The sequence below is a fragment of the Chrysochloris asiatica genome, unplaced genomic scaffold (genome assembly GCF_000296735.1).
Source record: "Chrysochloris asiatica unplaced genomic scaffold, ChrAsi1.0 scaffold00005, whole genome shotgun sequence".
NCBI lineage: Eukaryota > Metazoa > Chordata > Mammalia > Afrosoricida > Chrysochloridae > Chrysochloris > Chrysochloris asiatica.
Window position 1 is genome coordinate 40,802,278 of NW_006408523.1, and position 26,674 is coordinate 40,828,951.

The following is a 26,674-nucleotide window of genomic DNA, read 5'->3' on the forward strand; positions in this document are numbered from 1 at the left end:
GTCATTTTCTTGAGACTTAAAGTTCACCTTTTTAAAATAGAAATTGTTGCATTAAAAAAAAAAAAATACTTTCACTGTCCCAGAAAACATTGAATAGGGACCAAAATTCCAAGATTCTTGTGCCACCTATCCCATTCACTAGCTCTCTACCAGAATGGATGCTTCTGGGTCTGAAATGTCATGGAGCCCGCAGGGAGGAGGTCAGCATAGATGTGACCAGTGTATATATCACAACCCAGGCTTATGAGTTCTGTTTATAAAACCAGTCTTTGTACAAAACTGGCAGTCACTATTGCTTCTGTCTAGTCAGGATGCTAACCTCAAGGTCAGCAGTTTGAAACTATCAGCCGTTTCTCCGGAGAAAGAAGAGGCTCCCGTAAAGAATTATAGCCTTGGAAACCCAAAGCATGGTTACTTTGAGTTGGAACCGACACCACAGCTGACATTCTGAATCTGTGTGGCAGCTTTCTGATTATTTTTATGTCCTTTAAGGTATCTGGTGTGACACTGTAGGATCAGCACTGGACTGTGAACCACAAAGTCCACCCACCAGCTGCTCCTAGAAAACCTTATACAGGGTTACTGAGTTCAAACCCACCAGCTGCTCCTCGAAAACCTTATACAAGGTTGTTGAATCAGAACTGACTTAACAACAAGAACCACAACAAGGTATTTGGTCCCTTATTGTTGCGTGGAAAACTGGTGTGGCACTGAAGGACAAGCACTGTACTTCTAACTATCAAGTTGGTGGTTCAAGCCTACCGGTCACTCCTTGGAAACCCTATGAAGGGTTGCTATGAGTTGGAACAGACCAACAACACTTACAACAATATAGGTGCATTATAAAACTCCCTGAGTTAGCTTAACAATGACATTCTAGCACATTTACAAGAACAAGTGCAGGTGAAATGAACCCCATGCTTGAAAAGAAGAGAATGAGAGAGGACCTGTAGTCTTCTCTCTGGGTAAAGAGAACAAAACCAGTTGCCCATGGAATCATTAGAACTCAAGATGACCCATGTGTGTAGCATAGAATTCTATTCCATCACGCCTTCACAGCTGGTACCTCTCAGAAGTAGACAGCCAGACCGGTCTTCTAATGCATCTCTGGGTGGCTCAGCCGATTTTCCTTATTAGTCTAGCGTGTAACAGTTTGCACCACCCTGGAACCTGGCAAAGACAGGGCCTGTGAAAAAAGGACGCTCTTTTAAGGGCCAATGTTTACTGGAAACTTTAGGGTGAAAACAAAATAAAACAAAACAAAAATATAGCAAAGGCCAGTGTCCTCAAACTAAGTCTAATATCAAAGGGAACTATTTTACTGAAAGAAAAGTCACTGTTCACATTCAAAGTCCAGATGAACACGTTTACTATTAAAACCTTTTTAAATCTAGTTTGGATCCCTGGTGTGTCACGGGTGCGTGATAATTTGTCCATGATTTAGGCTTGTCATTTGAAGAACTTAGAACTATGACAAACAAACAACCTCGTGGACCCGTCTCTGGCCCGGGAGAGCTGTCCTTTCTAGAGAGCTGTTCTTAGCTGATGTTGTCCAGGCTTAGCCCTGGGGGAAAGGTTGCAGCACGGTCGGAAGGCGAGGGAGGAGTTTGGCGCTGATTGATGGGAAGGGACCAATGAATAAAAGTACTTGTCTAAGGACAGCAGATACCCCGAGCGAATTGTGGAGGCTACACTGTCTGGCATTCTCACAACGTTTCGTCAGAACCAGACCCGCCTGCAGCTGAAGGTAGGCGTGCTCTGCTCCCGGAGCAGGCTGGAACCGAGCTGCCAGCCGTGCGGGTCTGCAGTACAGCCAGTCACTCAGCGCCTCCCAACCAGAGAAGGGCACAGATCATCTCTCTACTCCTGGGGGGCTCCATCCACGAGGTAAACATTCCGACCTGGTTTCCATGTAAAATCAGTGACTGGATCTTGCGCTGAGTTTAGGTTTAGATAACTACTTTAGGGATGTTTCTTTCTTTCTTTCTTTCTTTTTTGAAAGAAGAGGTTAAAGTGCGTACAAGTTAAAGTGAGGTTGGGGTAACCCAGAGTGCGTGAATATTTGAAACTACTGAGGGGTCAGAAATGTTAAACTTAATAGCTGATATTTCCCCAAAGTCGAACTGATTGTCGGAGTCAGGACATACCCCTGGGAAAGGGGGGAGGAGGGAACCACAGTATAGTCACTAGCCACAGCGTCCGGCTTTCTCCCTCCTGGAGGATTCTGAAGTTCAGACTCCGGTTATCGGGATTTCCCTACTAGCAAAGTGCAGAGATTGGCTCGTGCTTCGGGGCACTGGGTGCTTTGATTCTTACCCCCTGAGCACCCTGAGTTACAACGTATATGTCTCCCTCCTGACATACAGCGAAGGCCAGATCTTTGCCTCAGACTCCCATCCTCTGGCACACGGTTTCCTGAATGTTTTTCTGAATGCGCGTGATTTGCTTTTCGGCGGGACGCTGGGGAGGCAAAACCTCTGGGAGAGAGTTCCAGCCCGATATTCAAATGGTTGGAGCGGGTCGTGAGTGCAGAAGTTCTTCACTGGCGCGCAAACTTGAGCTACTTTTGCGCACCGCTGGTGGAGGCAAGACTGCGCCCTGCGCTTGCAGTTTGCCGAGATTTTGCTACAGTGATTGATCCAAGTGTCCTGTCTTCCTTCCCTGTCGGTCTCTAGGCTCAGAATACCGCGTGGAGGTCTCCAGACGCCCAATTCAGCAGGCACCAGCATGCAGTCGCCTCCAAGCCTGTGCGGACGCGCCCTAGTGGCGTTGCTTCTTGCCTGCGGCGTCGCGGGGGTCTGGGCAGAGGAGAAGGGATTCCCACCGGCCCGGGCTACTCTGCCACTTTTGGGACTAGGAGAGATAATGACGCCTCCCACTAGGACCTCTTGGCCAAGAGGGTCCAATGACAGTCTGCTAAGGTCATCAGCACCTCCGCAGGTACCTAAAGGAGGGAGGACAGCCGGGACCAAACAACGTACTCCATCCCCTCCCCCATGCCAAGGATCTACAGAGATCAGGGACACTTTCAAGTACATCAACACAGTGGTGTCTTGTCTAGTGTTCCTACTGGGCATTATTGGGAACTCCACCCTACTGAGAATCATTTACAAGAACAAGTGTATGCGAAATGGACCCAACATCTTGATCGCCAGTCTGGCTTTGGGAGATTTGCTGCACATCATCATTGACATCCCCATCAATGTCTACAAGGTAAAGGGCACATGTTAATATTGGGCTTGAATACAGGAGGGGGACCAGGCATGCAGATGGGAAAATGGAAGATCCTTAGGAATAAGAGTGCTTGCTTAAGAAGAACCATCGTGAAAGTCAGTAATGACTTTAATGAAATTAAAGTCCCTTCTGACCTTTACCAGGGATTGCTGTTAGCGCTGGAGTCTAGAGTCGGGGGGGACGCTCTTGGATAATCACTGGACTGCGATGACGTTGGCAGTTCAAACCCACCAGTGGTTCTGCAGGAAAAGCTGAGCTGTCGGCTCCTATAAAAAAACCTCAGAAACCTTATATAGCAGATATGGGGAAGGCCTGCCATTTAAGGTCCTCGAAATCATTTGGCCTGAACCTGCCAAGGCAACCGCAGGTTCAGTCATTACATTTTGTTGTTACCACATGCGGTAAATTCGGTTCTGACTCATAGTAACACTGTACAGCGTTTCCAAAAAGCGGCCGGTGAGTTTGAGCTGCCAACCTTGCGGTTCAAACCGACCTTTAAGTTGAGTGCTTATCCTACAGTGCCACACCAGGACTCCAGCTACCACATTGTCAGTGTTGTTGTTAAATGCCGTCCAGTCGGTTCTGGTCCACAATGACCCTGTATAGGGTTTCCAAGGAGTGGCTGGTGAATTCCAACCACCAACCTTGTGGTTCAAACCGACCTTTCGGTCCAGCGCCACACCAGGACTCCCTCCAGCTATCACATGACTTAATTTAATGTTTGGCCAAATACAGCAGGCTAATTTTTAAGCTGATAATTTTGCATGACCCACAAATGATGTTATAAATTTTGGCAGCAAAAAGATTACCTACCACTGCTAGGGTCACTGTGAATTAGAATCTTTTCACTTGGTTTTCTGATTTTATAGCAATTTCTTGCTAAGTCTAAAAATAAATAAATAAAATAAACAGTTGCTAGTGGAATTAGGTGAGCCGTGCATGTTAAAGTAGAGCTGTCCTCCATAGGGTTTGCAAGGACGAATTTTCTTTCTAATGACCAGACCTTTTCCAATGTGCCTACTGGGAGTAGGGGGAGGTCTCATTAACTGTTTGGAACACTCAGGAACTCCAAACCTAGAGTATGTTCCAAAGTATGATTCCCTAGACTAGCTCATTAGCATCACTTGAGGACTTGTTAGAAAAGATTTTCAAGAACTACCCCAAACCAAAACCTACTGCTATTAAGTCCATTCTGGGTCACAATTACCCTATAGGACTCTATTTCTGAGACTGTAAGTCTTTATGGGCATAAACAGCTTCATCTCTCCCACTGGTTAGCATCCCAGCTTGTACCCCACAGAGCCACCAGAGCTCCCTTGGCCCTTCCCTGACTTACTAAATCAAAAAATCTGGAGCAGACCCCAGTAGTTTGTATTTTAAGAAACTTTCCAAGTTATTATGATGAACTATGAAGTTTGAGGACTAATGAACCAGAACGACTGGTTCCTAAATCCAGGTAGTAGAAAACCCTATAACCTTTCTACCCAGCATTGACATGATCTGAAAGTCTGTCACAAATGCAGGTTCATCTGAGACTTACTAAATCAAATTCTGCAAGTACTTAGGTAATTCATGTATATACTAACTTTGAAAAGCAGTTTACTAGATAACCCTAAAGGCAAGAAGCTCGAACAGATGTTTAAGAAATAAGTGGCCTGGGCAGGTGATTTGGGAAAATACATCTGGCCTGCTGTAGATAACTGTTGCTACTTTTATTGAGGGCATGTAGTGGACCACACCTGATAGATGTCTGACTTTCTCTCCTCCCTCCTACAACTCACAAGTAGATATTACCTCCACTTTACAAATGACTAATAGGATAATGAGATGTAGAGCTAGGAGTCAGAGCCAAATCTCTCAGTTCCTATCTAACTGTACCCCATCGATAACAATGAACAAGGTCAAGAGATCAAACTTCAAGTCTGCATAGGAGTCTCAGTAGTCAGCATCATTGTGTGATTACCAGGAGCAGAAAACAGAAACCTTCACACTCTGCAAACATTCCCAACATTCTCTGGGCCTTAATTTCCTCAACTCTACAATAAGGCTGCTTTTACCCACCCACTGAGGTGTGGGAATTAAGCAAATTATCTGGGAAATCCTAAAGGACTATTGCTGGTGGGGGTGGTGTTTGTGTGCTGCCGTCGAGTCAATTCTAACTTACAGCCACCCGTTATGGGAGCAGAAAGTTTCATCTTTCCCCTATGGAGCATCTGGTGAATTTGAACTGCTGAACTCATGGCTAACAGCCCAACACATAAGACACTATGCCAAATGTTAACTCAGCTTTCAAATCATGATAAAATATAGAATGTTGCCCATAAAGTATAACCTATGTATAAGGAAGTGAGAATGGGTTTCATGTAATTGCCTCAGGTCAACCCTGGGTTTGGTACAAGGAAAAACAAGGGGTGCAGGCTAGGAAAGGTTGTAAGGGACACTATAAACTGTATGTAACCACTATGACTGTAAATAACCCTTTGTGAATCACTGGATATCTTAATCCCAATAGCTATATTTTAAGGGAATTCTAGACATTTCTGAGATTAAGAGATGAGAATAAAATTAGAGTCTGGGCCCACAAGGGTAACACTTCCAGAGATAAGGAATAAGGTGAGCAGATTTTAGAATCCGGGGTGGTAACCAGTTGTGAGGGCTTGACAAGGACAGCAGAAATATGTCCTTATAATGCAGCACAATGTCATCAAGGCCCAGAATTGAAGAATCGCACAGACTACATTCTACCACTCCAATTTGGCAGATAAATTTCAATTCAATTCACCAAAATTGAATTGAGAAACTTTGAGTACAAGGTGTTGTGAGAAATTTAAAATTAAATAAGATCTCTTCTAAATGGAAGATTATAGCATAGTTCTTCTAGGCTTTGTATAGATTTCTTTGTGAAAGATCTGGTTAGGGAGACCCCAGGAACCTCTAAAAATGCCTAACCTAGTTTGAAACCTTCCTAAACCAGCCAGCAGCTGGTGCGTAGAAGTTCATGCCAGATATAACTTAGCTCTCCCAGGACCATCTTACTTTTCTCTAGTCAAATCATTACACTGATTCATTTCCAATTCCTTTATGATTTCCTTAGAAAGTTGTATCCCTCTGCCTGATGCCATTCAGTTTGATAAAGTTCCATTTTTTACCCCTAAAATAAACAACTAATGAGTCTACTTAAAAATCTGACCATCTAGTCATCTAGACTACTCAAAACCAATTCCATCGCATAGAAACCGGTCTACGGTTACTATCACTGAATTCTACATTGTGGTTTTGGCTTATTTTTATACCAAGTATCAATAGGCATCACTTGAGGCATACTATGATAATAATGTAGTTGTATGCCATCCAGTCACTTCCAACTCATAGTCTTCTCATAAAACAGAGTAGAACTGTCCCATAGGATTTCCTAGGCTGTCATGTTTATGGGGGGCTATTGGTGTGCCACTGTAAGATCAGCACTAGACTGTGAACTACAAGGTCAGAAGTTCAAACCCACCAGCTGCTCCTCGAAAACCCTATAAAGGGTCTCTATGAGTCAGAATCGACTTGATGTTACTTAACAACAACAACAATGTGTATGGTAGCAGAGCCACTGGTGCCAGCAGGGCTCTCTAATATAATAATGTTGTTGTTGTGAAGTGTCATTGAGTCGGTTCTGACTCAACAATCCTGTACAGGGTTTCTGAGGAGAAGCTGATGGGTTTGAATCACCAACCTTGAGGTTCAAACTGACCTTTCAGTCCAGTGATTATCCTATAGTGCCACACCAGGACTCTTAGAACTTAATAAATAATGACTATTAATATGTTGTTGTTGTTGTTGCTACGGTTGTTGTTAAGTGCCATCAAGTTGGCTCCGACTCACAGTAACCCTCTATAGGGTTTTCAAGGAACCGCTAGTGGGTTTGAACCTCAGACCTTATGATTCAGAGCAATCCTACAATCCAGTGCTTTATCCTACAGCACCACACCAGCACTGTAAGATAGTCACTGGACTGGTAACCACAAGGCCTGCTATTCAAACCCACCAACCGCCCCTTAGACACCCTATATCGGGTCACTGTGACTTAGAATCAACTGACTGAACAACAACATAATAATAATAATTGTAATTTATTAAGTTCTAAGAGTCCTGGCATGATGCTATAGGACAAGCACTGGACCCAAAGGTCAGTTTGAAATACAAGGTTGGCTGTTCAGACCCACCAGCTGCTCCTTGGAAACACTATACAGGGTTGCTATGAGTCAGAACCGACTCAAAGGCATTTAACAAGTACATGATTTGAGCCCCTGTGTGACACTGTAGGATAAGCACTGGACTGCTAACTGCAAAGTCAGCAGCTCAAACACACCAGGTACTCTCAGAAACCCTATATATTTAATTGAATTTAATTATCTAAAGTGGAAATTTAAAAATATATATGCATATGCTGATGCTGCGACTCTTTGGTGCTGGTGGGTTTTAACAGCTGACCTTGAGGTTACCAGTCCAGTGCTTATCCTACATCACCACACTAGGACTCATATATGTATGTATACATACACAGATATTAAATGTTACAAGAATATGTAAATAAATATCACTTAGTATAATGCCTGGCACATGATAAGCAAATAAAATTAATGTTATTAGAGTCTGTGTGTAAAAACAGGTATGGAAATTTATGGGGTTTTTTTTTGCCCACTACAAACATAGCATCTTTATATATATATGCCTTTGCACGTATGTGTGCCGAAATCTGAAGGATAAATCTTTAGAACTAGAACTATTAACAAAAGTTATGTACATTTGTAATTTTAATAACCAGAAATGAACCAAACCCACTGCCAATGAGTTAGGTCTAACTCTTGGAGACCCTGTGTAGAGTTTCTGAGGCTATACATTATTTACACGGAGTCCCAGTGTGGGATAAGTCACTGGACCGCAAGGTCAGTGATTCAAACTCACCAGCTTCTCCTTGGAAACCCTATACAGGGTCACTATGAGTTGGAACCTATTTGACAGCACTTAACAACAACAACAAATCTTTACATGAGCAGAGAGCCTCCTCTTTCTCCTTCAGAATAGCTGGAGGATTCAAATTGCCAACCTTGTGGTTAGCAGTCCAGAGCTTATCCGAGAGCATCATCAGAGTTCTACAGAAAATTGTTGCTTTTAACTGTCATTGAGTCAGTGCGGACTCATAGCAATCCTGTATTGGGTTTCCAAGAAGCAGCAGATGGGTTTCAATTGCAGTCCAATGCTTACCCTACAGTGCCACACCAGGACCCCAGAAAAGAGATGGCAAGAATCCTACCACCAAACTGCCATTGCCTCATCATTGAAGTCTAATTTATTCCATGTTAATAGCACTGTTCCATTATCAATCAAGTAACTTTAGTGTGTCTAGAGATATTTTAGTGCTGGCAACATTTTGAATTAAAACCAGAATCTATTTGCCTGTCAAGATTTTATTTAAAGCAAGAGTTTTTAAAAGAAGTACCAACTATGCACAGAGTATTAAACCAAACTGCACTGCTGGCAAGTCAATTCTGACTCACAGAAGCCCTGTTGGACAGAGTAGAACTGACCCGTAGGGTTTCTGAGGCGGGATCTATGGAATCAGATTGCCTCATCTTTTTCCTGAGAAAACCTGGTGGGTTTGAGCCACCACCCTTGGGGTTAGCATCCCAACATTTAACCCACTGTACCACCAGGACCCCTAGTACTCCTAGGTATGTACCCCATACAATTGGAAGTAGGTATTCAAACAGATCATTGTACACCAATGTTCACTGCAGCATTATTCACCACAGGCAAGAGTTGAAAACAACCCAAATTCCTTCCAAGAGATGAATTAGGTTACTTAATTAAAAGACATCATACTTGGTAGAATAGAGATTCATCAAAAAAGAGGAAGACCACCCCAACAAGATGCATTGACAAAGTTGTTATTGTTGTTGACTGCTATCGAGTTGATTCCGACCCATAGCGACCCTGTATAAGGTTTCCAAGGAGCGGCTGGCAAGCTTGAACCATTGACATTGGAGTTCAAATGACTTTGCAGTCTGACGCATTAGTCCACAGAGCCACATCAGGACTGCACAGTAGCAAAGACAAAATGTGGCATATATGTATCTACACTAGAATATAATGTCTTGATGTATGCTACAACATGGAAGAACTTTAAACGCATCATTAGTACCAGTACCAGTAGCCACTGCATTGATTTCAACTCATGGCAACCACATATGTGTCGAAGTTGAGTTGTGCTCTAAGGTTTTCACTGACTGATTTTTTCAGAAGTAGAACACTGACTTTTCTTCTAAAGTAACTCTAAATGCACTCAAACTCCTAGTCTTTCTATGAGCAGCTGACTATGTTAATCCTTTGCATTGCCCAGGAATGCTCTGGAAAACATTATGCTGAAGGAAGTAAGTCAGTCACAAAATGACAAATAGTGTATGATTTCATTGATATGGAATATCTAGAATAAGCAATTGCATCGAGGAAGAAAAAAATAAATGTCTACCAGTGACTCAGGGGAGAAGGGTTATTGGAGAATGGCTGCAGAGGTTTGGTTTGGACGGTGAAAAGGTTTAGTAAACGGTTAATGGTGACACGTGCACACCATTGTGAATATGATTAATACCACTGAATTATACACTTGAAAATGGTTAAGATGGTACATTTTATATTACACATATTTACCATAACTTGAAGAGGCATTAATACAGGCTGTTGTTGTTGTTGTTGTTGTTAAGTGCTGTAGAGTCAGTTATTACTCATAGCAACCCTATATAAGGTTTCCAAGGAGCAGCTGGTGGGTTTGAACTGCCAACCTTGTGGTTCACAGTCCAGTACTGATCCTACAGCACCACAGATAGGTTTACTAAACAACTTAAAATCAATTAATAAGGAAAATTAATACCCTATCACCCAACTAGCACAGTGCCTGTAAGAGTCTATATCAGACATATTGTTGACAAATGATGATGTATGTAAGACCTGAGAGCTTTGAGTTTTCCTACTCGTATTTTGAGGTGTCCAAAGGAAAAAGAAGGAAAGAAATTTTGTTCTTCCTTCTGTATGAGAATATAAGTCATAACTGGTAAACAATTGTTGTTGTGAACTGTCATCGAGTTGGTCCCAACCCATAGGGACCCTGTATAGAGTTTCTGAGAAGCAACTGGTGAGCTTGAACTGCCGACCTTATGGTTCAAAGTGACTTTGCTGCCAAGCACATTAACCCATAGTGACACACCAGGACTCCTGGTAAATTGTTGTTGTCGTTGTTAAGTGCTGTCTAGTCAGTTCCGATCCATAGCGACCCTGCATAGGGTTTCCAAGGAGTGGCTGGTGAGTTTGAACCACTGACCTTGAGATTCAGTAGAAGGGTTCAAATAATCCAAAAACTCAAGACTTTATATTTCCAACCGACTGCTTCACATTCTCGTCATGGTTTCCCATGACAATTTGTGTGGCAAACAGTTGGCTTTTGGCAATGAAATTTCCCATAGGTTGACTCCTTTGTTTGCCTCTGATCTGCCAGTGGGTCACTCCGTAATTCAAGCTTCTTAAAAATTTCCAGATCATGTTTCTTTCATTGTGGCAAAGGTTGCCTACTTAAAGGGATTGCATTTTTTCTTTCCTCGCTTAAAAGGAGTCTTTCAAGATTGAAGATATTTCCAGAGCTGTACAAGAGGACAACATAGCCAAGATGCTGTTGTCCCAAGGCCAGGGAGCCATGTTCTTCATTTTACAAAGAAAACCATATAAGGTTATCTCTGTGTGGTTAATATGCTATAGTTGATTATTTTTTGAGAAACATGCCAAACACTAATAAATGATTAAGTGCTTTAAAGAGTGTTGACAGATAAAGCCTGAGTTGAAATAAGATTTAAGATGTAATTTATGATGTGAAAAATTCTCTTGAAGGATTTTGCACAGTTAAGAAGTTGGTTATGTTTGGGAATATAACTGAATGTAGTGTATGTATATATTTTAGCCGGTAACTTCTCTACTTTTAGACTTCATTTATTCCCAATGTTTTTGATTGGAGACTTATTATTACGTCTCTTCCCTCTGGCTAAGAAGTCTCTGGTGGTACAAATGTTTAAGCGTGCCAGGCTGCTAACCGAAAGGTTGACACCTTGAGTTCATCCAGAGGCACCTTGGAAGAAAAGTCTGGTGATCCACATTTGGAAAATTAGTCACTGAAAACTCTGTTGTTAAAAAGAAGAGAAAAATGCCCAGAATGTGGTGGTAGAAAGAAGAGAGAGAGATCATTTTTGAGTTGGAAACTGAATTGACTGAAACGCTTCTCAGGTGATTCTCTTCCTTAACTTCAAAACCCTCCTCATGCCTGAACTTGTAAAAGTGGCAGGTCTCCCTATCTCCTTTCTGCTTTTCTCCTTTTTAGCTCCATGGCCCTTTCCAGAAAGGAGGAAGCGTATTCTCTGGTTGTTTACATAGTGCAATGTCTTCTTCTCCCTCACTTTGCATTTTCAAGCAGTTTGACAGGACTTTCAGATTCCACAGTAGCTTAAAAGTGTCCAGTAAAATACTTTTCAGATTGAGTTAGGTCTAAAAATGGCATGAAATTACTTAATAATCTTTGTTGGACTCATAGTTTGTAAGTTCTGGTTCTGAGCCATGGATTTCTCAGGATATGTTCAGTTAAATATAGAGAACACACAGTTTTCTTGGGGGTCTACAATGCTCTTAGTGGGTCCAACTCAGAAAAGTGAAAAGCTAGATTTATCAATGGTATTTGTTGTTTTTCTTAGTTGGACCTTTACAAAATATTTTAATGAAGTTTTTCAAGCATAATTAGTAGATATATTTTTTAAGTTCAGATAATAAGAGAGCAGCAATTAGTTTCTTTATTGACCTATTAGAGACTAAAAAAAATGAAATTTTTTTGAAAGTGAAAAAATATATTTGAGATGAACTTAAATGTCTCCTGAGAAATATTTTTATTATTTTTTTTAATGTCTTATCCCTTTGCTTCTCTCATAGAGGTTTTGTTTCAAGAACTTTAATTCTTCTTGCACAACTCCAGGGGGCACACTTCCTATTGCAACCTATTTAAATAGTTCTTAAGGGGAAAACTGGCATTATTTCTAACAGGCTTATTTTTAACCTACACATTCAGACCTTTAAGTAATAAAATGCATTTTGATGGATGTAAGGGGGCACTTGAAATTGATATTTGTTTCTGAAGGTATGTCAAGAAAATAATTTACTATTCACTTGACTAGCAACATATTTTGAATTTTCTCTGTGTGTATGAATTTAAAAGAAAGGGAGTTCTGACATGGAACTCCATGAATGATGGTATTCTATAAAAACAACATCTTGTTAAAATCGCTTAATACCAAATGAGAAAAAACTCTTGGCTGCTACAGGAAACCAAGATAAAAAACAACAACAACAACAACAGAACCCCAGAAGAATACACCCTTTCCCAATGTTGTGAACCACAGCCACCCATTACTTGTCTCCTTGGGCTATGACTGCATCTCTATAATGCCAGTCATTTGAGGAAACATTCATGGTTCATCATGAGATGGAACTGTTGATATTTTCTTTATAGGTTGCTTACACATCCTCTATGATTATCTCTTAGAATGCGCCTAGGTTTACTGCGTCTGTCTCCACCAAATTTACAATTGTCTGAGCAATTAAAACTCTTCCCAGAATCCCAATAAATAGTGAGAAACAGTAGGTTCTGCTTTAGATCAGTAATTTCCCTGACAGGTTTGAGTAGGGGAAAGAGAAAGGGAGAACGGAATTTTTGTCTTTTCCTTTTTCCAGCCTACTTGGAAAGGCAGGGATCCAACAAGAGCATACTAGACCCTCCATCTTCAATCCCAGAGCTCCTGACTCTAAGTATCAGGGTGACAAGAACTATAATATAAACTGCTAATGCACCGTTATGTCACTCCCTAGACATCCACTTAGAACATGAGAACTAGAGAGCTGGTGGCAAGAGTGTTATGAAAGAGAAAGTCTGCTTTATTATTCATTTCATTCATTCACTTAGTATTTTATTATTAATTATTTATTCATTTATTACTCAACAACAAGTGATAATTGTGTATATCACTGTGCTAGGCATTAGGAATGTTGCTGAATATTCTGAAACAAAGAAATAAAACTCAATGTATAAATTATATATATATATATATTGTAAAACATTACACATTGTTTCATTATTAAATGAGAAAAATCCCATTTGTTACATTGTCACATTGCTAGTCAGAGAAATGCTGCAGTGATGAAGAAAGTCAATGTTGGACCAACCAAAGTCCTCTTGTCTACAAACATTCATTTACAAAGAAATAATGTTCAACACAGCCCAACACAACATTCTTGGTTTTCTTCATATTGAAGTCCCCCCCAAAAATCATCTTCTATTGGGGTATTTTACTACATAAATTATAGTTCTTTGTTTTTACAATGCACCCTAAATTGTATGAGAGATGTATCACACTAATATTTCTAAAGCTGTTAGGAAATCCTTCACATATCATTGTCATCTGATGTGTCACTGCTACTTGATTCTGTGTCAGCGTTCTCAATAGTGGGTCTGAAAGGGCTGTTTTTCCAGGGTCCAAATTTGAATTCACAGATCAGGCCATTTTTCAAAATGCCATTTTTTCTCAGGCCATTCTTCTATAACTGTTCACTAATAACTTGGAATTCTCTCATTTCATCCTCAGTTAAGGGAGCACGTGTTTCATCATTTTCACTATCTTCCTGCCAGCCCATCTCCTTTAACAACCTGTGTTCTGCCTCAAGTGAACTTGAAAGAACAGCAGTTTGTGGAAATGTTGAAGACTGTATAATCTGTTGGGAAATCACTGAGACATTGCTATTCTCTTGTGGAATTTCACTTTTTCATCAAAGTTTGGGTTTATATCCCTCTTGGTGTGTACTATTACTGTTATGCAAATTAAATGAGTTTTCATCCTGTCTTTCTTCTCTGAGACAGCACGGCTTTCATCTTCATGCTACTCTTCTACTCTGCCCTTTTCAATGCTTTCAAAAATTCACTCTTTTTATCAGTACTCATTCGTGTCAGTTTGGTTAGACAAGGCTGCTGATAAAGTCTGTCAACAGGTGAAGAGGAATTTGAGTGATCACACTCTTTTACTGAATTTGTTGATACACAAAAATTCTTGTCAGTTGATTTGAAAGTGTTAAAATTGCCAACACCATATGTAGACGTATGCATGAAAGGAGTTACAACTTTATTTTCTTTAGTTTGGCTTTCCCATTGTGTAGGTTTTATCGGTGGAGCTGTATATTCTTAATTAACACAAAAATAGAGAGGAAAAGAAAATAGTGCTGTGGTTAATGAAGCAAGTGAACATTTGTTAGTGTGAGGTGGTTAACTTTGGTATGTCCTGAATTTATGGGGCTTGATTCCCTTTGGCATTGACAGTGGGGTGTATTAACAGGGTTTTCCTGCTTAATTTCTAAGGAATGCGATTTTTAATTAAAAAGAGAAAAGAAAAAATGTAGATCCCCTAGTTGGAGAAACTTTGCAGGGCTTATTTAACAATAACCTTAAGAAAGGATATTTATTTTCTGTTCATGCTCTCCTAAAAAGCAAACAAATAATATACACAAAAAACTATATGATATTTTAAAATTTATTTAATATAACATAAAATAGTTTATTTGCATTATGTTGCCTTTTTCCTTTCTAAAACAGTCATTGCAACATTGTTATGAAAGCCTTTCTATCCTTAAATAGAAACCATACTTACAGCCAGCTTCATCACATCTTTTTTCAATCTAACTAGTAACTAGTTGGTGATGAGAAAACTTTGACTCATGGCGACCTTGTGTATGTCAGAGTAGAAAGTGCTCCATAGGCTTCCAATGACTGATTTTGGGGGACTAGGTCATGAAGCCTTTCCTCCACAGTGTTACTTGGTGGACTCAAACTTACAACCTTTCAGTTGTGACTGAATGCATTTACCATTTCTACCACCCAGGGTCTTCATTTACAATCTAATGTTGATGCAATGATTTGTATTGAGTCATACAAAAAAAAAAAAAAAATGTGCCAGAAGAGCAGTGTTAGCCTTTGGAGAATAAGGGTCAACACAAGCACAGGTTGTCCTTTTGCCAAATAAACACTACAGTGACCGTAGAGCCCCAAACTACAAAAGGTGTTGGTTGGATGAACCATTACAATGTCAGCAATGGGTATTTTCTAACGGACTCAAATTGGATGAATGTAGATAGCATATGTTCAAATCTAACTTTAAACAGGAACTAGACATTGTAATTCATGTAGCAGGGTCACAGAAGCAATGTTGAACAATAACATCCTTTTGGCTATCAGAACTATTTTTCATATTTTATCTGATTTGTTGTCAGGGCTGTATTCTCTCATAATACTAGTTCAATTTTTATGCTGAGCAAATAATCTGAGAAGCTGGATTATACAAAGAAAACTGTGGCATCAGGATTGGAGGAAGACTCCTTAACAACCTGTGATATAGGTCAATCCAACCTTGCTTGCTGAAAGACAAGAGAACTTAAAATACTTGCTGATGAAGACCAAAGACTACAGTCTTCAGTATGGATTGCACCTCAATGTAAAGAAAACAAAGTCCTCACAACTGGACAAATAAATAACATCATGATAAATGGTGAAAACATTGAAATTGTCAAAGACTTCATTTTGCTTGCATCCACAATCAGCACTCATGGAAGCAGCAGGCACGAAGTCAAAAAGTGTATTGCATTAGACAAATCTGCTATACAAGACCTCTTTAAAGTGTTCAAGAAAAAAAATATCAGTTTGAAGAATAAAATGCGCCTGACCCAAACCATGGTGATTTCAATAACTTCATATACATGAGGAAGCTGAACGGACAATGAATAAGGGAGACCATAGAAAGGTTGATGCATTGAGTTACAGTGTTGGAGAAGAATATTGAATGTACCATGAACTGCCAGAAGAACAACCAATCTGTAAAGTCAAAACACTGCTTCCTTAAAAGACAGCATGGTGAGACTTCGTCTCTCATATTTCAGACATGTTATCAAAAGGGACTAGGCCCTGGATAAAAGGATATCCGAAGAGGAAAACCCCAAACTAGATGTAGTGGCACAGTAGCAGCAGCCATGAGCTGAAGTGTAACAAGGGTTGTCAGGATGTGCAGGACTGGGCAGTGTTTTGTTCTGTTGTGCAAAGAGTCATTATGAGTCAAAACTGACTTGACAGCACCTAACAACAGCAACAACAACAATCTGACTTGTCTTCAGTATTCAGACTTTGTCCTCAAGTTGTCTGATTTCATGGAAGAAAGTCCAAATAAAAACCCCTAAAATCCAGGACTAAGGAAGGCATTTTTGTGTGGTGCTGTGGGCTAATGCGTCAGACTGCAAAGTCGTTTAAACTACAAGGTGGGTCGTTCAAGCTCACCAATTTCTCCTTGGAAACCCTAAACAGGGTCGCTATGGGTCGGAATCAACTCAACGGCACTTGTTAACAACAACAATAGTTAGAGATGTCTTGTCGTGCAATATAATGAATAAGCTTCCTCTTAGGAGAGAAAAGCTGTATTGTTGAACTTCACATTATAGATCTTGAATGTTATTATTATTTGTCAATAAATGGCAGAATAAATAACTTTCGGGAGCCATAAAAATTTATAGTAGCATTTCCTTACCAAATTTTAAAGATGGCAATGTAATTGATAGTGATTTTTTTTTTTTTTTTGCAAAACAGTAACGGCATTTCCCTATCCAGGGCATTGTTTTGCATTAAATAAGAAACTGATGCCTTTGCATTTTAGATAGTTCCTGTGTACTAAATTGCCCACAGACTCTCTTGCTAGAGACCATTGAAACAACAGAGATGAGCATCAGAAGGGGGCATTAGTATTGTCACAGGAGTCAGCTTCTCTGCATCTCTACAACATTTTACTCCGGGTGAGGCAGGCGGTCAGCATTTTAGAGGAGGCAAAGTCATCCTTTCCATTGCAGACAAGCAGCAGCCCCTGAGGACCAGTACCATTCCATTCTGAATTGGAAACATGAGACCCTGTAAACTGATGAAGGGGGAAGCTCTCTTCTTTGCTATCCTTTTCCCTTAGAAAGGGTAGATTTGAAAATTGCAATCTCTCAGTTATGATTAGGTCTCTCACTAACCTATGTGGAACTTACTTGAGCTGAATTGTGAATACTTTCCAGTTTGTGTTTCTCTGTCCTCGGTGATGGTGGGGGTCAGAGGTGGGGCTGCTAGCCTCCCTTGTGGTAAGAAGAGCAATAATCCAATTTCTAGGCTGAGCCAAAACCAACAGTCTCCTCAAATTAAGGCCTGGATTCAGGACTGAGCTCATTTTCATCAGCCAGACTAGTTTCTCTTAAATCCTCTGGGCACTCGTTCACCTTGATCCCTCTGATGGTTGTACCTATATGGTACCAATGTTTGCATGTTGGTAATGGTGTCATGTGCCATTTAATAAGTTCAAACTCATAGTGACCTTGTACAGAGTTTCCAAGAGTGACTGTGTGGGGTGGGGTAGGGGGTGGACTGTTGACCTTGCAGTTACTAATCCAATGCTTATCATACAGTGCCACATCAGGGCTGATGTTTGCATAGTTGGAAGTAGTTTGAGGCAGAATAAGATGTTTGAAAATATCAATTTAATCACCATAATGGTCAAAATTTTAGACTTTATAGATATAAAATAGCTATGAAATTGGAAGATACTTTTTCTCTAAGTCTATATGTTTCACCATTGAAAGATGGCTACAGACTAAAAGTATTCATATTTTATTTAACTTTAAATACTTTTCTATAAAACAAAACCAGTAACCAAGTTGATTCTGACTTATGGTGACCCTATGTATGTCAAAATATATCTCTATTTCATATAATTTTCAATGGCTGCTTTTTTGGATACAAAACCTGGTGATGCAATGGGCCAAGTTTCTGGATGCTAACTTCAAGGTCAGCTGTTCAAACCCACCAGAAGTTCCATGGGCAAAAGATTTGCTCCAATAAAGATTTAGTCTTGAAAACCATAAGGAGCAATTCTACTCTGTCCTATGGTGGTTGGGTGCCGTGGAGTCGGTTCCAACTCATAGCGACCCTGTACAGGGTTTCCAAGGTTGTCAATCTTTACTGGAGCAGAAAGCCTCATCTTTCTTCCGCAGAACAGCTGGTAGTTTCAAACTGCTGATTTTAAGGTTCGCAGCCCAATTCATAACCACTACGCTACCAGAGCTCCTTACTCTGTCATGTAGAGTCCTATTACTCAAAATCAACTCAGTGGCAGTAGGTTTGAGCTTTTGGAAGCAGATCACCAGACCTTGTACCACCTAAGACTCCTATCTTTATATTCCTGGTGTGACACTGTGGACTAATGCACTGGACTGCAAAGTTGGTTTGAACCACAAGGTTGGTGGTTCAAGCTCACCAGTCACTCCTTGGAAACCCTATACAAGGTTGCTATGGGTTGGAATCGACTCGATGACACTTAAAACTAACAACAATAATTGTGAATAGAGTGAAGAGCAGATCATCAGTTTTCTATTCAGCAATTCATACACATTTTGTTTCACATCATTAATTGCAATCCCCTCAATGTAACATCACATATCCCATTTCTCCCTGTTTCATGTTTCCATTCACCTTCTTTCCTGCCCTACAGATTGATGCCTATAAGTGCAGACTCTGGAGCTAGCCCATCTGCCTTCTAATGTGGATCTATTATGAAAGTGAGTGGTCTTGGGCAACAAGATTAACTACCTAGTGATGAGTAACAAATTTCCCAAAACATGACACTGTAAACATTTCTTTTCTTTCTGTGTCTGTGGTTGGGATTCCAAGAATGCCTTAGTTGGGTGGTTCTGGCTCAGGATGTCTGCTATCAGGATATTAGCTAAGACTGCAGTCCTCCAAAAGTTAAGAGTTGGGCTGGAGGAATCGCTCCCCACACACGTGGCACACTCGTGCTCATGGTAGTCAGCAGGCCTTCATTCCTTCCCACATGGTCTCTCCATAGAGTAACTTGAGTGTCCTCATTACATGGTGGCTAATTTCCACTGGAATGCATTTTCCTAGCGAGAACAAAGACGAAGCCATAGTGCTTTGCATGAACTCGTGTCAGACGACACTCATCATTTCCATCATGTTCTGATTCTCAATAGTAGATCACTAAGTCTCCTCCCACTCAAGGATAGGAGAACTAGACACCACCTTGAAGAAAGGAGGACTATCAAAGACTTTGTGGACATACATTTAAACCAACAGGAAGTTAATAACCTAGTAAGTGTTTCAGTTTTCCTATTTGTACAATGGGGATAATTTCATAGAGTTTCATTAAGGAGTTCGTTATGTATGTGTTAAGTATTTAGATTCATGCCTCTCCCATTATTAATGCCATGTGAGTGTTGTTTTATTTATTTTCATGGTACATCTTGTTGTTGCTATTGTTAGGTGCCATCAAATTGGTTCCAACTCATAGTGACCTTAAGGAAAATAAAATGATTAGACAGAATGGTATCTAGGTGGTTTATACCTGGTGTGGTGCTGTAGGATAAACACTGGACTGCTAATTGCAAGGCTGGTGATTCAAACCCACCAGTTTGTTGCTCCTCAGAAACTCTATACTGGGTCACTATTAGTCCAAACTGACTTGATGGCATTTAACAACACAGTTGACAGACTAGTCTTTATGTACTTCAGGACTGCCTTATTTCTCCAGGTCTTACAAGTTTCTCGCCTTTGAGGTTGCAGTCTTACCACTTTTCTATTGGTTGTTTTAGTGGAAAATATTTTAGTTTTCTTTCTCTGACACATTTCCATCTCACCAGAGTTCCATCTTTTGCAGGTTTACTCTAACATTAAAACCTTTTTATTCCAGTTTTGAAGGGCAATTGGCAGTTCTTTAGAAGCATAGCTTGTTAAGAGGGCTTCCCATTTCAGTAAAGGCTGCACAATTTACATGACATATCCCTGAGGGTATCAGGATTCACCCTACCCTACAACCAGGTCATCAGCATGCCCTGCTGGCTCTGCCCTCCAATTCTATTCAGGTTGTAACCCATTTCCTCAGTCCCAGGACACCACCATGGCCGGTCCAGACAAATTCTCCATAGAGCTCCTTACTGGTCTCCTGATTTCTCTCTTGGCCTTTACAATCTTTTCTACACTGAGAGCCAGAGGGAACTTTTTAAAAAAAGAACATAAGAAAAGATCATCTCACTTCCAGGATCAAAACTTTGGACTATTCAGTGTTGCCTTTCAGAGACACTTTACCTGAGCAACCTATCAAGAAAGCACCCATGCCGCCAACATCTCTCACTTAATATGATGCCTCCCTTTGAAGCATCATATAAACTATAGGTGTGCTTCTCCTTTGTCTCCCTCATTAGACTGTACGCACTATGAGGACACTCTTCATGCAGAATAGTGTCTGGCACAAGATAGAGACTCCATAAAGGCTTGTTGATGCATAAATGACTAAACAGTTATGAGTCAATTGGTTAATCCAGAAGTTATCAAATGGAGGTTACTCTGGCCCACAAATGTATTTTGTTAATCCAACATTCCCTGGCAGCATGTTTTATTTGTTTGTTTTGCAAATCAGTTAATAACATTTATAAACTGTGAAATGTATCCTACACATTCTGCTTTCTGATTTCTTTTGAAAATTCAGGAGCCCTGATAGTGCATGTGGCTACAGTCATGGCTGCTAACCAAAATGTCAGGGATTCGAACCTGCTAGTCACTGGGGGAGAAGTCCTGTAGGGTTGCTGTGAGTCAGAATTGACTCAAAGACCATGATTTTTTGGTTTCTTGGGGAAAAAAATCAAGATATTTGTATCTGGAATCCTGATGGTAAAAAAAATGTTGCTACTCAACTTGCCCCAGACCCCACCCCCTATTATATCTCTAACATCAAAGACTTTCTTACACCTGGCTCTCTCCTCTCTATACCACCTGCCTGGCTCTGTAGACTTCCAGGACCCCCAGATTAAGCATATTTGTGGGAAGCCTGCCATTTCTGTTCCACATGTCTGCAATTGCATGTCTAACTTAACAATGAAATTGGCCCTGTGTTGGCTGTCTAAGTATTGTCCTTAATGAGAATATTATGAGTTTCAGCCTTCTGTGCTATTCTAGTTTGACAACTCAGCAAACAACCTTCACTAGTAAAAGAACAGAAAGATTCAATTTTATTTGAAAACAGTTTTCACTTTTGGAAGTCTATTTTTAAAAGTTATTATATTTTTTAAAAGAAAAACATAAATTTTAAATTGTCTTTATTTTCAAAACCTCATGAACATTCTATCCAGATGTTTACCTAAAGTGATTAATTTACTAGTGTGGGATACACCCAATTGTCCTAAGAAAGAAAATAACTCTGTTTTACAATAGATGAATGCTTATTCTGAAGTAAGTCAGGAAAACAGAAATAGGCATATAATAGCAAAAATGATGTCTTTTTGCTATTGTATAGTCAAATAAAGAAAAATATACATAAAATAGCAAGAACTATGGCTTTTTGCTCATAGTATAGCCAGGATCGCTCTACACTTAGGAGTCCTGGTGTGGCGCTGTGGATTAACCCACAAAGTCAGTTAAAACCGCAAGGTTGGCAATTCGAACTCACCAGCAGCTCCTTGGAAACCCTGTACAGGGTCGCTATGGGTCAGCACCTACCAAAACCAAATATCCAACCAAACCCACTGCCATCCAGTCTATTCTGACTCTTAGCAAATCTCTATTGGGTTTCTGAGGCTGCAAATCTTTACAGGAGCAGAAAGCCTCATCTTTCTGGCTCAGAGCGGCACTGTATAGCATTTCCAAGGAGCAGCTGGTGAGTTCGAACCACTGACCTTATGGTTAGCAATCCAGGACTCGTCCTACAACACCACACCAGTGTTACTATTGTTAAATGGTATCAAGTCAGTTCCAACTCATAGTGACCCTATATAGAGTTTCCAAGTAGTGACTGATGACTTCAGACTGCCGACCTTGCAGTTTGAACTTCAGTGCTTATCTTACAAGCACCACACTGTAGGATAGTAAAACAAACAAAAATCAAGTGTATGGGTGTGCATACTACTCTTTATATGATTGGCCAAACCCCTCAGTTTAGGACGATTGATCGTCTATGTCTATGAGTATTGGTAAGTTAACATATATTTTGATTTAGTCATCACCTGGGCATTTGAGCCTCAATGACGATATAAAATACTTTACATCAGCACTGAAGGTTCAGTTGTGCAAGGTGAACTGTAGTGACTGACCTCATTTGATCCCCAGTGAAGATTCTAACCCTAAGCTATGGTATATACATGATGAATTCTCATGAATTGCTGCAATTTTATTACTCCCAATGCATGTTCATATCCCATGTATCAAGCCCTGGTGCTTTTCAGAGGGGTATTCCATGAGGAAAAGACTAAGAACCTGAATTTGTTATCTCTGCATGCTAAATCCTCTCCACTGAGCATTACAGCTCAGAAGGCACCATGTACAAACCTCCTTCTCAGAGCTTCGTGTCTCCTCCTTGATGCAGCTCCTCGCAGAGGACTGGCCCTTTGGAGTTGAGATGTGCAAGCTGGTGCCTTTCATACAGAAGGCCTCCGTGGGAATCACTGTGCTGAGTCTGTGCGCTCTAAGCATTGACAGGTAAGAGCTTCTATTTAAAACCAGGTATATCCTGAGTACTGTGCTCCTGATTACTTTGTTACTTAAAAAGACAAACTCTGTAATTCAATAAAACTGGTGTTGCTAGCTTACGAATCCATTCTATTTTGATCTTCAGATATCGAGCTGTTGCTTCTTGGAGTCGAATTAAAGGAATCGGAGTGCCGAAATGGACAGCAGTAGAAATTATTTTAATTTGGGTGGTCTCTGTGGTTCTGGCTGTCCCTGAAGCCATGAGTTTTGATATGATTACAATTGAGTACAAAGGAAGTTATCTGCGAATCTGCTTGCTTCACCCCAATCAGAAAACAGCCTTCATGCAGGTAAAGTTTACAACCCCTGACTCTTTTCTGTTTTTACCTCATAAATATTTAATGATTTCCACCCCCTGACCACCTTTTCCTGGGCTAGCTATTGATTTATAACTGTCCTTGGCATCAACTAAGAATGTAGATCCCAGGACTACTTGGACTAATGGCCCAGGGGCAAGAAATTTGGTCACACATTTGGCAGAATCACCTGGCTCTCAGGGACAAATGCACACAGAGAAACCAAGTTCACATATAAGAATCCATTTTTATAGTGTTTCTACCCACAGCCTCATAAGGACTGGCAATTGCTACATATGCAGAATAAGACTCTCCCCCTCTCCCCCATCCCAAATCTACAACATTGCCGTTAAGTTCATTCTGACTCCTGGCAACCCCATGTGTTATAGAGTAGACAAACAGCGTCTGTTTGTCTGCTTTGGGTGAAAATATACATAACAAATCTCCATTAAGCAATTTTTACATGTATGGTTCATTGACAACGGTTGCATACATCACATCGCATCACCATTTTCTCTATTTCTGTCCATATTGCTTCACCACGTTAACTTAGGCTCTCTGCCCTTTAAAATTCTCTTTTATGTTTTAGGATTACTATTGTCCATTTGGAGTCCTGGTGTGCGCTGTGGGTTAATGCGCCAGATTGCAAAGCTGTTTGAACTGCAGGGTCCGGCGGTTCAAGCTCACCAGCTGTTCCTCGGAAACCCTATACAGGGTCCCTATGGGTCAGAATCAACTTGACAGCACTTAACAACAACAACAACATTATCCATTTAACCTAATCACATAGATAATTCTTTAAAAGAACATAATGCTTAAGGCCATCACTCTTTATTACTTGAGTTCCGTAGGGTTTTCTTGACTGTGATCTTAACGGAAGCAGATGGCCTGGCCTATCTTCCATACTGCCGCTGGTCATGGTATCAAAAAGCTACCCTTTAGGCTAGTTGTTCTTGTTGTGAAGTGCCGTCGAGTCACTTCTACCCATAACAACCCTGTATAGATTTTCCAAGGAGCCTCTTGTGAGCTTGAACCATCAACCCTGTGTTTCAAGCTGACTTTGCAGTTCAGCACATTAACCCACAGTGCCACATTAAATGCAAATGGCTGTACCTAGAACCACACTTCAGTGATCAGAGGGAGTGGATGATTCAGTGGAATTCCACAAGTCACCAGATATAGATAGATTCTCAGTGGCAAGACTCTCGTTTCTCCTGGTCTATGATACTAAAGGGAAAGCAGCCATTGCAAAGAACTTTTGTCTTGGCCAATTGTTAAAAGGCATTTCATTATAAAATAAGGCAAGAATTGTGATGCTAGTAATCAGACTGAAACTAAGTGTAAAAGGCTCTTCCAAAAGAATAGGTTAAAAGAGTTAGCATGAAGGAATTGGCCTTGGAGTGTTGCCAGTGGTTGTTTCTAGTTTTTATATAAGAAGCATGGAGGTGGGACTTCCGGCGCCTCCCTGACAGGGCACCACAGGTATGTGGGCTCGGGAGAAAGTAAGGGGCAGTATCACAAAGAGGGGCCCCCGCCTGGTAGACAGACAGCTTTTGGGCAAACATAAAAGATTAGGCTTCAACTTTATGAACTTGTTTTTTTGAAGGATCAAACTATTGAGGAGTTGTGAGCATTTTGAACTTCCACCTGCCTGCTCCTGGCTCCTACCCTGGGACAGCCCCGCCCACTGCAGAACTTAGCAGGGCTTGAACAGACCCATTCAAAGGGCGGATGCTCTCAGAGAGCTAGCAGGGCCACAGGAACCAACATAGTCCATCCCAGGGGCGTCCCCATTGCCACATTAGGCATTACCGGTGTGTATATAGGGCAAATTGGGGGGCTCAAGGCACAGGGAGACAAAGAGAGGCATTTTAGACCTCATCAAAAACAGACCCCATCTGCCTGCAAGCACCAAGCCCATCCCCCACTTCTTCGGCCTACACCAGCCCTCTGCCCAGCCTCCTAGCCTCAGGCCTGCCCATCAAAGCATCAAGGTTTGGGCCAGCCCAAGCTGAGATGCCCTTGAGTAGCAGCTTAACACCAGTAACAAAGCACCCCTGCTGTGGTTTAATCCACCAGACTGCAAAGCCTTTTAAATTGCAGGAACTGTGGTTCTAGCTCAACAGCTGCTATTGGAAACCCTATACTGGGTCGTTGTGGATCATAATCCACTCCACAGCATTTCAACAAGTAGCAGAACTCAGAAGGGCCTGAAACAGAGTAAGGACATTACAGACTTACTGAAGAAGCAGGGAGGGCAGGGCTTGCTGGCAGCTAGGGTGAAGGCATAGTGAAGGTCGCCATCAGCAATAACTCAGAATTCCAGGCAAAAAAGAGGCAAGACAGAGGGCCAAAATTTGGACCCACAGAGATAGGAATAGTTTAAAGGCTTAAAGGCTTATAACCTGTGGAATTTGGAGCGGAGGCGGGAAATAGCGTACCTTTAAATCCGCCGGCCAGGCTCAGAGGCCTGAGCCCACATCCTGGGCTAGACAAAGCAGCGGGACTAAATAGGAGCTGCAGAGACACCACGGAAACACTCAGCAGGAACATTGGGGGGCGGGGGGAATGTGCACGGTATGCTTTGCCGATTTTGGGTGGTTCCAATATTATTTTTTTTCTTTGGTGTCGGGAATAGGTGCGCTCACGGTTTGCCCACATACATCTGGGTGAATGGAGGTGGGGGCTTAACTGAGTGGCCAAGACCCACCCCCACCACTGGTGGTTTCCTCTGCCAGGAACTCACACACTCAGACAAAGCTGAGACATGGATTTGGTCTGCCTTTCTTCACTGGTTTGAGAGGGAGCCCAGCGTAGTGCTGTGGGTTAAGACACTGCACTGCAAATTCTTTTGACTGACAAGGCCGGTGGGACAAGGCCGATGGTTCAAGCTCACCAGCCACTCATTGGAAAACTTAAACAGAAGACGCGGATGTGTGTCCATTTGGTCGGCTTCCTTTCACTGGTTTGAGAGGCGTCCCATTGTAGCGCTGTGGATTAAGGTGCCACTGCAAAGCCTTTTGAACTGCAAGGTCAGTGGTTCAAGCTCTCAAGTCACTCCTCGGAAACCCTATATGGGAGACGCGGATGCGCGTTGTATTTGGTCTGGTTTTTTTTCACTGGTTTGAGAGGAGTCCAGCACAGTTCTGTGGGCTGAGGTGACACACTGCAAAGCCTTATGAACTGCAGGGTCGGTGGTTCATGCTCACCAGCTGCTCCTCGGAGACCCTATACAGGGTCGCTAGAGGTCGGAATTGACTAGACAGCACCTAACAGCAGGGAAAGGAGGGCAAAAGTGACTAAACGAGAGTTAGGACTTTAAAAACATACTTATATTAAGCTACAGATTTTTCTTCTTTTTTTTTTTTTTCTATTTTATCTTACTTTATTTTTATTTATTTATTTTTAAATTTTATTTTATATATAT

The 26,674-nt window shown here is 41.2% G+C and overlaps 1 protein-coding gene and 1 pseudogene across 1 annotated transcript in view; one reads left to right on the top strand and one right to left on the bottom strand.

Moving 5' to 3' along the window:
- The first annotated feature begins 2,515 nt into the window (after nucleotides 1-2,515).
- EDNRB (endothelin receptor type B) overlaps nucleotides 2,516-26,674 on the top strand; it is a 33,677-nt gene continuing 9,518 nt past the window's right edge. Inside the window, exons 1-3 of the mRNA XM_006832021.1 lie at nucleotides 2,516-3,213; nucleotides 22,788-22,900; nucleotides 23,037-23,241. Coding sequence (XP_006832084.1) covers nucleotides 2,728-3,213; nucleotides 22,788-22,900; nucleotides 23,037-23,241 — 804 coding nt within the window. The 5' untranslated portion in view covers nucleotides 2,516-2,727. The remainder of the gene's footprint in view (nucleotides 3,214-22,787; nucleotides 22,901-23,036; nucleotides 23,242-26,674) is intronic.
- On the bottom strand, nucleotides 13,747-20,546 carry LOC102816523 (annotated as a pseudogene).